This window comes from Andrographis paniculata, unplaced genomic scaffold (assembly GCF_009805555.1).
Source record: "Andrographis paniculata isolate CXL003 unplaced genomic scaffold, ASM980555v1 Contig66END, whole genome shotgun sequence".
Lineage (NCBI taxonomy): Eukaryota > Viridiplantae > Streptophyta > Magnoliopsida > Lamiales > Acanthaceae > Andrographis > Andrographis paniculata.
In genome coordinates, this window is record NW_026137602.1 from 2,495,325 (window position 1) to 2,507,580 (window position 12,256).

Here is a 12,256-nt window from a genome sequence, read left to right on the forward strand (position 1 = left end):
AGTTAAGAGGTATATAAATTAGTGAAGCAAAAGTACAAATATCATCATTGAAGGTATGTGATCTCGGCCTAGGGGTTTGTCGATACCTAAGTATGGAATATTACCAACCAAAGTATATTATTTACTTCTATGGGTACTTGTTCTCTTCTAGTACATCTATGCACGTGACATGAGTGTCTAAATTACATACAAAGGTATATAAATTAGTGAAATAAAAATATAAATATTATCATTGGGAGTATGTGGTCTCGGCCTAGGGCTTGTTGACACTCAATCATGATATCTTGCCAACATATCATGTATACAAACATATACATGACCATAATCCAATTACATATAGACAACCTCTTAAAATATTATATGTTAGCTTAAAATAGTCGGTGATCAGTAAAGTCTACGTAAAAAAATAACATAAACTGATAAGTACCCCTATTTGGCCACAAATCTTAGTTATTCATCAATCCAATTGTAATAAATTACACCTCAATCATTCAAATTGAACTACACAGACCCTCTAAGGTGCCCTGCTAAAATTTCTTACAACAATTTTTGCCCTATAAGCCTTGACATTATCGAATTCGGTTATCCAGCCGCCTAGCGGGTAACAGTCTGTATTTTCTAAAGCGTAGCTCTCAGCATATATGCATACAAGCCTACTACGAAACTATCTGAAGCAACGGGGCACTGTAGGTAATCCTCTTGCTTTGTCGAATGCCGGAGTATGCTCATTAATCCAGGCATGCAATGAAGAAAACCAATTATTTCAATAAGCATAGACTATCTCAATTTTTTCTCACCTAAATACATAAATTAAATGCGTACTAGCAAACCCATGGTGCATCCAATCAAGTAAATCTTCCAAGATTTGAAGTCCCACATAAGTTTCAATAGGTACCGATGGCATGTAGTTTCCCAAGCGTAGTCACCCAACGACTTCAAGTCATCAAAATATCATAATAAAAATATTTGAACCCGATAGTTTATGGTTGTAAACAAAATGTTGACAAAAACAAATAAAGTATACAGTCTGAAAAATTCATCAATGGCTATAACGTCGTTTCAGACTGTCAAAGTAAAATTATCCGTCACCGAGGCTTGTACAAATCCAACCGAGGCACAAATAAAATAGATCCAAGTACACTGTGAACTAAAACAATCGATTCTACCATAAACTTAACTTACTTTTTCGAACTCCACCTTGGAATGAAGTCTTTTTCGACATCTCGACTGGGATATGATCTCTCAGCAGCGAGGGAAGACTTCCGACGGCGGTGGAGGTTCATGTAGGAAAGCTCGGCAGCAATTAGTTCGCTAAGGGGGCTTCAACGACGAGGGCAGCGTAGAAGGGAAAGATTTTGGAAGAATAACTCATCTTCAAAGTCGGATAGTTAATTTTATTAGGGTTTTATTTTATTTTTACGTTTAAATTACTGTAACTAATTTTAGTACATAAATAAAAATTCGAGGCACACTACTCTGATATTTTCTTTGTACATCGGGATAATTTTGGAGTACGTAATTAGATAATATAGGTTTATATAAAAATAATTAGAGTATATATAATATTCGTTACATTATATGGTGATTCAGGGCTAAAATGGGTATTAGGGAGTTAGGTGTAAAGTGAAATGAAAAGTAGGGAGTGCAGTGCTTTTTCAAATTGGAGAGGGACTGAACTTAAATCTTTTTTACCTGAGAGTTATTTAAATCCAAGTGCCCCTTAATTTTAATATACTTATTTTTATCAATTATATATATTTAATATTTTGTTTGAACTGAGATTCCAGAATTTTCTATAAGGAGGGAGAAAAACAAATTTGTATTTGGCTGGGAGGACGATTCAGAACAACTGAAAATTCCGCAGATTCGCCATTTTTTGTTTGTTTCAAGCTTCGACGGCATCGAATCACACCTCACACGAGGGGGCTATTGGCTGCTTTGAATCGGTGGTGAGATGGTAGATGGGGATCACAGTTTCTGGGGCCATTTGCCGCTATTGGTTCGAGCCAACTCCAAGGAATCCGTGGAATACATACTGCAAGCTCTTTGGCGTACACGCCGCACTGGCCTCGACGCCGCCGACCGGCAAATCTTCCGCGATATTCTTCAGCTTCCTAACGATTCAGACCTCGACCCTGTGAGTTAACTCCTGCGCCTTCGTATCAGTTTCGATTTCGAGGCTTGCTTCTTTAATTTCAAATTTGTTGCGACTGTTAGAAAAAAGAAGTAATCGGTTAGGATTCAGTTGGGCAATGGTTGAGCTAGGGTTTTTATGTGTTTAGCTACTGTACAAAGATACTTTCTACTATTTGAAGCACTTCCTAAAACGCTGGCAATTGTTACTGCATCAGAAGTAGAACATTTGTTTGAATTTTGAATCAGATTCACAATAGGAAGCTGGGGTGGGGCTTAGAATTATGAATTCCGTATGCAATTGATATAGCAGCCAAAGATAGTGGCCACAATGAGTGTTTGAGGAATCTAACATGGTGCTAAAGTAGAACGTCCTGTTTTCTCACATCCATTTACGAACAAGTGTTTGCACACACAATGAAACGAATGATTACCGGACACGAAGATGCAAGGTGGGATTCAATATAAATCAATTGAAAATAATACTTATCCCTTTAGTTGAATTCTAAACTTACTAAAATTGTAGTAGCATTATTCAGATTGTCTTTGAGTTTATATGATTCTGTTAAATTATGTCGAACAGATGTTTAGCTCAGAAGCGCCAATTTTCATTTCTTTCTTACACACAAGTAACGGATAATTGTTTGGTGATTCTTTTGGTTTGTTGATGTTGTCATCGAATTAAATATCATGTTTGGAGGAACTTGTGTGTAGTTTGTATTTGTTGGTTTTGATGATTTTGTTACCATTTCATTTAAGTATTTGTTGAGGAGCTACCCTAGCAACTCAACAACGGCATGACCCAGTTCTTCTTCAGGTTTTCACTCCAATGGGAAGATTTGCTGAAGCATATTTTGGGCTCATCATGCACTAGCTTAGTGACATATAGTAATTTTGAACGTGGGTTGGCTATAATAAAAATTATGTTACTCGAGTGTCGTTAGGTCATTCAAAGTATTACGAAAGATGGATATGGTTAGGGCAGGGAGCTTCCCTGTAGTTTAATATTCCATTCACTTTTCTATTGATTGTTACTTTCTTCTATGAGTATTCAAATTTGTTCCTACAATAGATAAAAAGTTGAATTTTTTATCTGAACTTATTGAGTAATATGAATTTGGTACATGGTCTTGTCCAAATTTGGCATGTGAAACAATCCATCTCCTTTGGTAATGGTAATTCGGGTGAACAAGCATGAGTTCCCAAGATTATTTAGCTTGGTTCTTTTCTCTTTGTAGATCTCTTCTTGTTTGACAAACACATTTGATTTGCTTCTACAGCTGTTAGTGTGCCTGCGTGTATTGATCCGCAAGTGCGTTTATGACAACATTAACAAAGACGAGATTCAGAAACTCTTTCCAGCCGAAGTCCTGCCTGAATTGCAAAGGCTTCTAACACTTTTGCTGCAAAAGTTTCAAAAGGAATGGCGCGAGGATATATCCAAAGATAAGGTGAGATATTTATACATCGAAAATAATTACAGAAACAGAAGTGGGAAATCTTCCTGTTATAAATACTTGTCGGTTTTACTTGTTATTCCATTTGTCATTTCTAGAACTTTTTACACATCTAATGATGTGATTGGTCCTATTGTTTTAAACGATATTGATGATTCCAAAGAGTAATTAATTAAAGAATATAATAATTGCGGAGGATAAGTTAGTCTTTAACAATGATAATTTGACTAGAGGAGTAATTGTTGATGTTACTGAAGCTAGCGGCCTGCTGTTTACACTAGGATGCAAATATCAATACATCAATGAACAAGAAAGTTATAGGTAATTCTAGATCTAAAAGGAGAAATGATATTATATAAGGTGACGAATATACATTAGAATAAATGAATGAGAACAAAGAAGAAGGGGAAAATATAAAGAAATAAGAGTAATTAAGCAATGAGGATGACAAAAATGAGGAAGAAATTCTTTTAGCATATTTTGAATCTGATTAACTTTGATATATATATATATATCTATCACACAATAGTGATCTAATTGTTCTTGTTTATATATATCTAACAATTATGATCATATCTTTTTTTTTTGACATTTTATAATTTTTAATGCTAATTATTAGATTAATTTATAGGTTTATCTTATGTTTTTTTGTTGTAATTTTGTATATATAATAATTTTTATATATTCTTAAATATTTAAATAGCGAGGTCATACTGCTATCTGCTATCCTGCTATAACATTTTAGATGTTGACTGCTACGCACTGCTATCTGTTATATAACTATGGTTTAGGTCATCTTACCTCGTTTAAAGTCAATGACATGGAGCATGGCGAACCAAAGCGAGGAACAATCAGACCCTAGGGCAGTAATCAACTTGAAGGTATGTTCGAGTTTCCAAGATTCACATCCATGATATTGATTTGACGTAAAATTCCGGTTCATGCAGCTTCACAGCGACGTGCAGCCTAACATGGGCAGCGAAAGGGATGTCAAGTTCCAGTTGGCGAAAGATACCATGGAAATGATGCTGAAGTCGATGTATTCGATAAGAGACCAGCTATCCAAGCCTGTAAGTGTTCGTCGCCTGCCTCATGGTTGATCGTATCTATAGATTGATTATTTTGCGGATTATGTTTGATTTTTACACTGTTTTGTTGCGGACTTTTGGCTCGTCTTGTTAGGAAGAAACACATGACAGGGCGCCACAGATTGCTCAAAACTCAGATGCTGTTTAGCCTGGTATGTTTATTTTTATGGATTCAGATGTTTTGTTGGAAAGGGTTTTTTTTTCTTTTTTATTTTATAGTGACTTCTAAGTTTAAGTACATACACATAGCTATATATACCAAAGGGGTTTGGTTTTAATTTTTGGTTGGAAATTAGGTTTTAGGCATAATATATACTCCTGGTTAAAAAATATTAAAATGTATTTTGAACATTTTAAAAATTATATTGTGATATACTCTCACTGTCATTCAATTGTGTGCTCATTTGATCGGGCACAGGTTTTAAGAAAAATATGTAAAAATATAAATTTTTACTTTTTTTTGGTAAAGAAAAGTGGTATTTTTTTACTAAAATAGAAACGGTAATAAATTTGGATGACAACCAAAAAAGGAAAGCGAGAATAAATTTGAATGACGGAGTATAACGCAACTAAATGAATATATATATATATATATTGTATAATTAATACTATAAACTAATTAATAAAAAGTAGGGTGTGTGTGGGTTTTTTTTTTTAAAAAAAAAAAAAGAAAAATTTCAATATTGATTTAGATGTAATGTTTTATGCGAGGAAATCGTTGCATTATTTTTATAGGTAATCATAATGGTTGTTGGATAAAAAAAATGAAATCAAACTTTAAAATAGCATAACCAGGGAATTTAAATGTGTTTAGTTATTTAAGAGAGAGAACAAAAACAATAATAAGAGCATAGTGCTATATTATGTTTAAACTTGCAGCCAAATAGATATTAAGTTGGATAAAGGCATTTTTTTAAATTGTCATTATTTATTAAGAGTAGGTTTTTTCAAAAATATACAGATATATATATATATATTAAATAGTATCTATTTCAACTTATAAAATACTTCTTCCGTCTGCGCACAAAGTAAATATTTATTTTTTGCGCGGTGTTTAAGAAATAATAGTATTTTAATTATAGTGGGTAGTTAAAAATAGTGATTTTTGGTGTAAAAGTAATAATGTGATGTAAAGTAAAGAGTATTTGTGGAAAAAACTGAGGTATTTAATGATATACTTATTTTGTAATTAGACGTTTCAAAATAGAAATATGTATACTTTCTGGCCGGACGGATGAAGTAGATATTAAATTTAAAAATTTTCAAAACCTAGATTTTTTATTTTTTATTTTATTTTATTTGTATGTAATAAGAGGCAAAATAATTGGGGATATTTGTTGCTTTAAGTTGGACTTTGAACAAAGGATTTGATTCTCGACATCAAATAAACAACATGGTAGTTGTTCTAGAAATATTATTATTATTATTATTATTAGAATACAATTAATTAATTAATTGACTTATATCAAATCTTGTTTCAGCTGTAGCTAACGTCATGTACGTGGTTTTGACTTTTCACTAGAGCGCTCGAAGTTGGTACAACTTCTAGATATATACTACATTTGCTTCATTATTTATTTATTTTTTTTTAAGAAAAAAAAATGGTGTTCACAACAAAAATTATTGGTATACTGGATTTTTCAATATGTTATTGGTATAAAATTTGGCATAATGAAAATAAATTTGTTAGTATGTCATACCCAATTATTTCTCGGGCTTCGGGTCAAATGTTGATGGATAGATTTAATTCAGCGTAGCTTTTGATTAAATAAAGACAATTATGTCAAATTTATATTCTCTTCATCTATTAAAATTAATTTATTTGAGCTTGGCATGAGAATTAAGAAAAATAAATAATTTTATTAAAAAAGTAATAGATAGTTGGAGGATATTTTTGAAATTTTAGTTAAAAAAGTAAAGTAAATGAAGAGAGATAAGGTAATAAAGTTAATAATATTTTGCTGTAAATAAGTGTTGAATGAATGATAATAATTAAATATTGACTTTGTCAAAATTAATAATGGATAAAATTTAGTAGATAGAGAGAATATCTTTATTTTGAATCAATGGTGTGTGAAAAATGGTCGTAGATGCGATATATTTATGTAGAGAGTAAATTGTGTATAATTAGATTTTTGTAATTTTAGTAATATATTGTAATTTTTGTATATTTATAATAAGTATATTGCAATAAAATAAAATAGAAGATGAAAAATCAAGAAAAAATTTAAAACTAAATTTTAAAATTGTAAACAATTAATTTATTACTAATGATTTAAAAATAACAAAAATTTAAATCAATGTAAAATTTTTTATTGATATCTTGAATGGCACATATATTTTAATATATTTTAATCTAATATATTTAATAGAAAAAAAAATTATTGCATTAATGAATTAGTATTATAGTAGTGCATATGTTGAAGACACGACCAGACGCAACCATTTTGATTGATTAATAATGAATTTGCATTTATACCCCTAATGTATGACATAATGGCGGTCCAACCACTATCCAGAGTTGAATAGTCCACCTGACCTGACGCCAATGTTCCTCCCATTTCCCAATCAACCAACAAGCCGAGCCGAGAGCCGAGCCGTCAGCCCTGACTAACTGACTGACTGACTGCCTCCAACAACGCCTCCCATTTCGACTTCTTCTTCACACCCATTTCCCTTTTTCTCCCCAATTTCCCAAACCCTAATTCCAATTTTCTCAGAAGATGAAGATGGCGGCGACAGTCGACGGCGAGGATAAGGTGCTGGCCACCGCGCAGCAGATCGTGAAATCACTCGGCAACACGTCCGACGCCGAGGACATGCTCTTGATTCTCTCCAATTTCGACAACCGTCTCTCCTCTCTCTCGTCATTCGTTTCCTCCGATGAGAATCCCTCCGCCGCCGCCGCCGCCGCCGGAGTCAAGGGTGGCCAATCTTCCGTGGCGGATCGCCAATTGGACGCCGCGGAGCGAGTGCTGTTGAGCGACGCCGATTTGGATGGGTTCGATGATTACTTACTCGCGGTGGATGAGGTCATACGATTGACCGAGGAAATGAACCTCCGTTCCCCTGACGACGACGCCATGGACCGAGCCGAGAACGTGCTGCAGCTTGCGATGGCGCGGTTGGAGGAGGAGTTTCGTCACGTGCTTGTACGGAACACGGTTCCTCTGGACCCTGACCGCCTCCATCGCTCGTCCCTGTCGTCCTCTGCTGCTGCTATAGCGATTGCTGCGACCGAGTTTCTGAACGACGAGAATAGTGAGACTCTCGAGGATGTAAGCAGTGGACGGTACAGTCAGCACATCCACGCTAGGGGTGTGAGCTTTGGGGATGAGATGTCTCTGGAATTGATTCATCAAGATGCTGTGGTCGATCTGCGTGAAATTGCTGATAGGATGATTCGATCCGGGTATGAAAAGGAGTGCTGCCAGGTCTATTGCTCCGTTCGTCGCGATGTTCTTGACGAATGTATGGCAATTCTGGGAGTGGAGAAATTGAGCATTGAGGAGGTTCAGAGGATTGAATGGAGAACTTTGGATGAGAAGATGAAGAAATGGATTCAAGCTGTTAAAGTAGTTGTGAGAGGTCTTCTCTCAAGCGAAAAATATCTCTGCGAGCAGATTTTCATAGAGTCGGATTTGATCAAAGAAGTTTGCTTTCTGGAGACGGCAAAAGGTTGCGTAATGCAGCTGTTGAATTTCGGGGAGGCAGTCGCGATTGGGAAGAGGTCTGCCGAGAAGCTGTTTAGGATTCTCGACATGTACGATGCTTTAGCACAGGTGTTACCTGATTTACAGTCGCTATTCGCGGATGAAGATGCGGGCGAAACAGTCTGTAGTGAGGCGAGGGGAGTGTTGTCTTGGCTAGGCGAGGCTGCTGTCGGGACTTTTGTTGAGTTCGAGAATGCAGTTCAGGGAGAAGCTTCACGGAAAGTCATACACAATGGCGACATTCATCCATTAGCTAGATATGTGATGAATTATTCGAAGTTGCTCGTGGATTATAGTGATACGCTCAATCTGCTCTTGGAGAACACAAGTGCTGAATCTTCCCCGTTGGAGAGGGACAATAGTGGTAGTTCTGAGACAGGAGACATGTCCCCCATGGCTCGGAGGCTCTTGGCATTGATTACTTCGTTGGAGGCGAATATTGAGGAGAAGTCGAGGCTGTATGAGGATATTGCAATGCAGTATATATTCTTAATGAACAATATACTCTACGTCGTGCAGAAAGTGAAGGACTCAGAGCTCAGAAACCATTTAGGTGATAATTGGGTTAAGAAAAGAAGGGGACAGATTCGACAGTATGCTACCCAATACCTTAGAGCCTCATGGACGAAGGCTTTGTCTTGTTTAAGGGACGAAGGCATGGGTGGGAGCTCAAGTAACACATCGAAAGTGGCTCTGAAGGACAGATTTAAAAATTTCAATGCTTGTTTTGAGGAGATTTATAGGATTCAAACAGCATGGAAAGTCCCAGACCCTCAGCTCCGCGAGGAGCTCAGGATTTCCATATCTGAAAAAGTGATCCCAGCTTACCGTTCGTTTATGGGACGGTTTGGTAGTCAATTAGAAAGTGGGAGACAAGGGAAATACATAAAGTATACGCCGGAGGATTTGGAGAACTATTTATTGGATCTTTTCGAAGATGCGCCCCTCATTCTGCATCATATGAGAAGAAAAAGTTCGTAAAAGTGCAGGGCATTGCTGCAGGTTGCTTTTCTGTCTTCATCGAGAAATAGTATGGCTTCCATCTGTTTGCTCGATGATGTACTATTTTTATTAGCATGGATGTGTTGAACAAAACCTTCTGTGAAGTATATCCAGACCCGTCTACATATGCTGTTGTAAATTTGTATATCTGCCTTATAACCCTCCGAGGAACCAATTTCGTGTGTTTATTTTATGAATCACATTTAGAGTCGTGGCACGATCTGTTTTAGTTTCTGCATCCTGCTAACAATACTGTGATTCTTGTAGCTAATTCTTTGTCGTATTTTAGTACTTAAAGATGCATAGGTCTCATGCTTGATTATGTTAGGGGTATCTTACTGTGGTCAATTTTGATTCATTTGGCATTGTTTTTGTTATAATCGTTGATGTTTTTAGTTGGAGATGTGTTCTGCAGATGGCAATAAGTTCGATGTGGGATTGTGTGGATTAGCTTAATTCGTTAGATCCTTACATTATTTGATCGTTAGGGGTTCAAACTATATGATCTGTTTCTTTAGTAGCTTCGAATATTTTACTTTGTGGTTAGCATTTGAGTCGGGATTTTGTAATTTGTTAGTTTTTATTATCCTCAGGCTAATCTTTCTTGTTTTATATTTTGTCCTTCTGTTTTACACTGCTACGGCGAAACTGTACAAATGCCAACTTTTGGAGCATGGTGGGCTTTTTGGGTCGACTCCGATGAAAAAAGGTATGCTCACTCTTCATCTTCTAGCTATTTGAGAACCATTTATTTTCGGAATCTGTTCTGCTGGTGTGCAACTGTCTGGGAATTTGGAAATATCGAAAATTTTTACTGTTAACTGATCCTGAAATAATTGATTATAATGTTAAGTTGTTTTGATCGATGAGTATTATGTGTCTGAATTTGTTGATTGGTTGTTCTTTATCTTAAATGGTGAGGTTTTGATTTGAGTAATTGTTTCTATCTGAATATGAATATGAATTTGAATGTGATTCGGATTCTTGCCTTTATGCTATCGTTCTATCTTTACTATTTGAACTTTTTATTTTAAAAAGTATCACATTTACCATGATAGAAAGTAATAAATAATTTGAAAATAGTAGCGTTGTAAATACAGTGGTATCATATATGAGCTTGATATTTTGTATAAAAAATGAGATGTAATATAGTGCTCTTTCCGTCCCAATACAATAGTCTTATTTGCCATTTTTGTCCGTCCCAAAACAATAGTCTCATTTTCATAAATAATCATATCACTATAAAATTACTTTTATTTTTTCATTATTATTACAAAATTGCCATTATTTTTTACATTAATACACTTAAAAGGGTAAAAAATATTTTATCCGTATTTTTAACTTACTATTAATATAATATCAATATTGCTTATATTACGTGCCAAATACAACTAAGACTATAGTTTTGGACGGAGGAAGTATTAGTTTCAGCAGATCTTTTAGCAGAATAGATTCCTAGATTGAATTTTTTATTGGTGTGTTTTAGGAATAGTAAAATAAATTTTGTGTATATATTTTGAAGATTGTTGAAGGAGAAAGTTGCATCATTTATATATAAAATAATATTGCATTTGGGTTTTTATTGGTGTGTTTTAGGAATAGTAAAATGAACTTTGTGTTGGTATATATATATATATATATATATTAATTGAAAAGTAAATATCATCCGACATGATTGTGGGGGAATAACCCTCTTAAAAGGAAATTAAATATTAATATTTTATTGAAAATTTGTGAGTATATTATTTTTTAAATTTTTGTACTTGTATGGAAAAATATAAAGTTGATTAGTATTTGTTTGGGGTTTGAATTTTGAATTGAAATTTGCATAGTTAAAATTTTGAATTTGAATAGTTGTATAACGTGATATAAATAGGAGTTTTGATGTAGTGATTTGAATATAAAATTATTTTTAGTATAATATAAAAAATTAAAAATAAATATTTGATTTGATGTTTTGGAGAGGGATGTGATTTGGTAATAGTAGAAATTGGTAGAAATCCTTCAAACATATGTATGTTTCTTTTGTCCAAAAGCTTTAGGTTTTTACTATTTGGACTTTGTATTTTTCAAACAAATATTTTTTTTTCTAACAAAATATTTTATCATATATTATTTTAATATCAAATTTAAATCAAATTTTTTTCAAATTCATCTAAAGAAACATAGTGTATTTTAAGTTGTTATATTTTTTAGATAAAATATTGGTTAAATATAATGGGTTCTATGAAAAATGACTGTTTGATAGTGTGATATTGTTAAAGTGAAAATTGTTTATTTGGGGTTTTAGTTTTGAGTTTATGTTTTAAATATTAAAAATTTTCAATTTGTATTTGAATAATTGTTTAACATAATATAACTAAGTGTTGATGGGAATGTAAATTTTGATTTAATATAATATAAAAAAAATAAAAAGAGTTTCACTTCCGGTGGGACGGATATATTAAATTATTTTGGGTAAAAATTATTAACTTAATTAATTTCATAACATATAATATTAAATCAACTTAATTAATTTTATAATATATAATGTTATGATTCACTTAAAACTCTTTTATTTTTATCTCTATTCAAAATAATAAACATTTTTATCTATATAAAAACTACATATTTTAGAAGATTTTATTCTCTACAAAATAATATTTATATTGTATTATATTTTTATTGCTATATAATTTTTAAATATTTAAATATATATTTTAATTTTTTTAATTATATATTAATTTTATTTTAAAATTATAAATATTATTAATTACTGTATCCCTAATAAAAAAGAGTTTCACTTTTTGATAGGACGGCTGGAGTATTTGATTTGATATTATTAAAATAAATAAATAAATAAATAATTAATGATGAATAATAA

The 12,256-nt window shown here is 33.3% G+C and overlaps 2 protein-coding genes across 4 annotated transcripts; both read left to right on the forward strand.

The window, feature by feature from the left end:
- The first annotated feature begins 1,801 nt into the window (after window positions 1-1,801).
- LOC127262837 (uncharacterized) lies at window positions 1,802-7,333 on the forward strand. Of its 3 annotated transcripts, none has more exons than XM_051291672.1 (6): window positions 1,802-2,137; window positions 3,414-3,584; window positions 4,382-4,471; window positions 4,538-4,660; window positions 4,773-4,830; window positions 7,198-7,333. In XM_051291672.1, the coding sequence occupies exons 1-5, from the start codon at window positions 1,955-1,957 to the stop codon at window positions 4,824-4,826; spliced, it is 621 nt and encodes a 206-aa protein (XP_051147629.1). In that variant the 5' UTR covers window positions 1,802-1,954; the 3' UTR covers window positions 4,827-4,830; window positions 7,198-7,333. The 3 variants fall into 3 exon arrangements, with proteins under 3 accessions (XP_051147629.1, XP_051147628.1, XP_051147627.1); XM_051291671.1 differs by lacking the exon at window positions 7,198-7,333 and adding an exon at window positions 6,160-6,947; XM_051291670.1 differs by lacking the exon at window positions 7,198-7,333 and having other exon boundaries at window positions 4,773-4,956.
- Window positions 7,251-9,604, forward strand: LOC127262836 (exocyst complex component EXO70B1-like). The gene has a single exon (XM_051291669.1). It carries the CDS (start codon window positions 7,402-7,404, stop codon window positions 9,370-9,372), a length of 1,971 nt encoding a protein of 656 aa, XP_051147626.1. The 5' UTR covers window positions 7,251-7,401; the 3' UTR covers window positions 9,373-9,604.
- The last annotated feature ends 2,652 nt before the right edge of the window (window positions 9,605-12,256 follow it).

Bases quoted from the DNA above. Each gene is read 5' to 3' on its own strand.
- LOC127262837 (XM_051291672.1), top strand. From the start codon at position 1,955: ATGGTAGATGGGGATCACAGTTTCTGGGGCCATTTGCCGCTATTGGTT. The intron at 3,585-4,381 runs GTGAGATATTTA...ACTATGGTTTAG, and splicing joins AGGATATATCCAAAGATAAG to GTCATCTTACCTCGTTTAAA. The intron at 4,661-4,772 runs GTAAGTGTTCGT...TCGTCTTGTTAG, and splicing joins GAGACCAGCTATCCAAGCCT to GAAGAAACACATGACAGGGC.
- LOC127262836 (XM_051291669.1), top strand. From the start codon at position 7,402: ATGAAGATGGCGGCGACAGTCGACGGCGAGGATAAGGTGCTGGCCACC.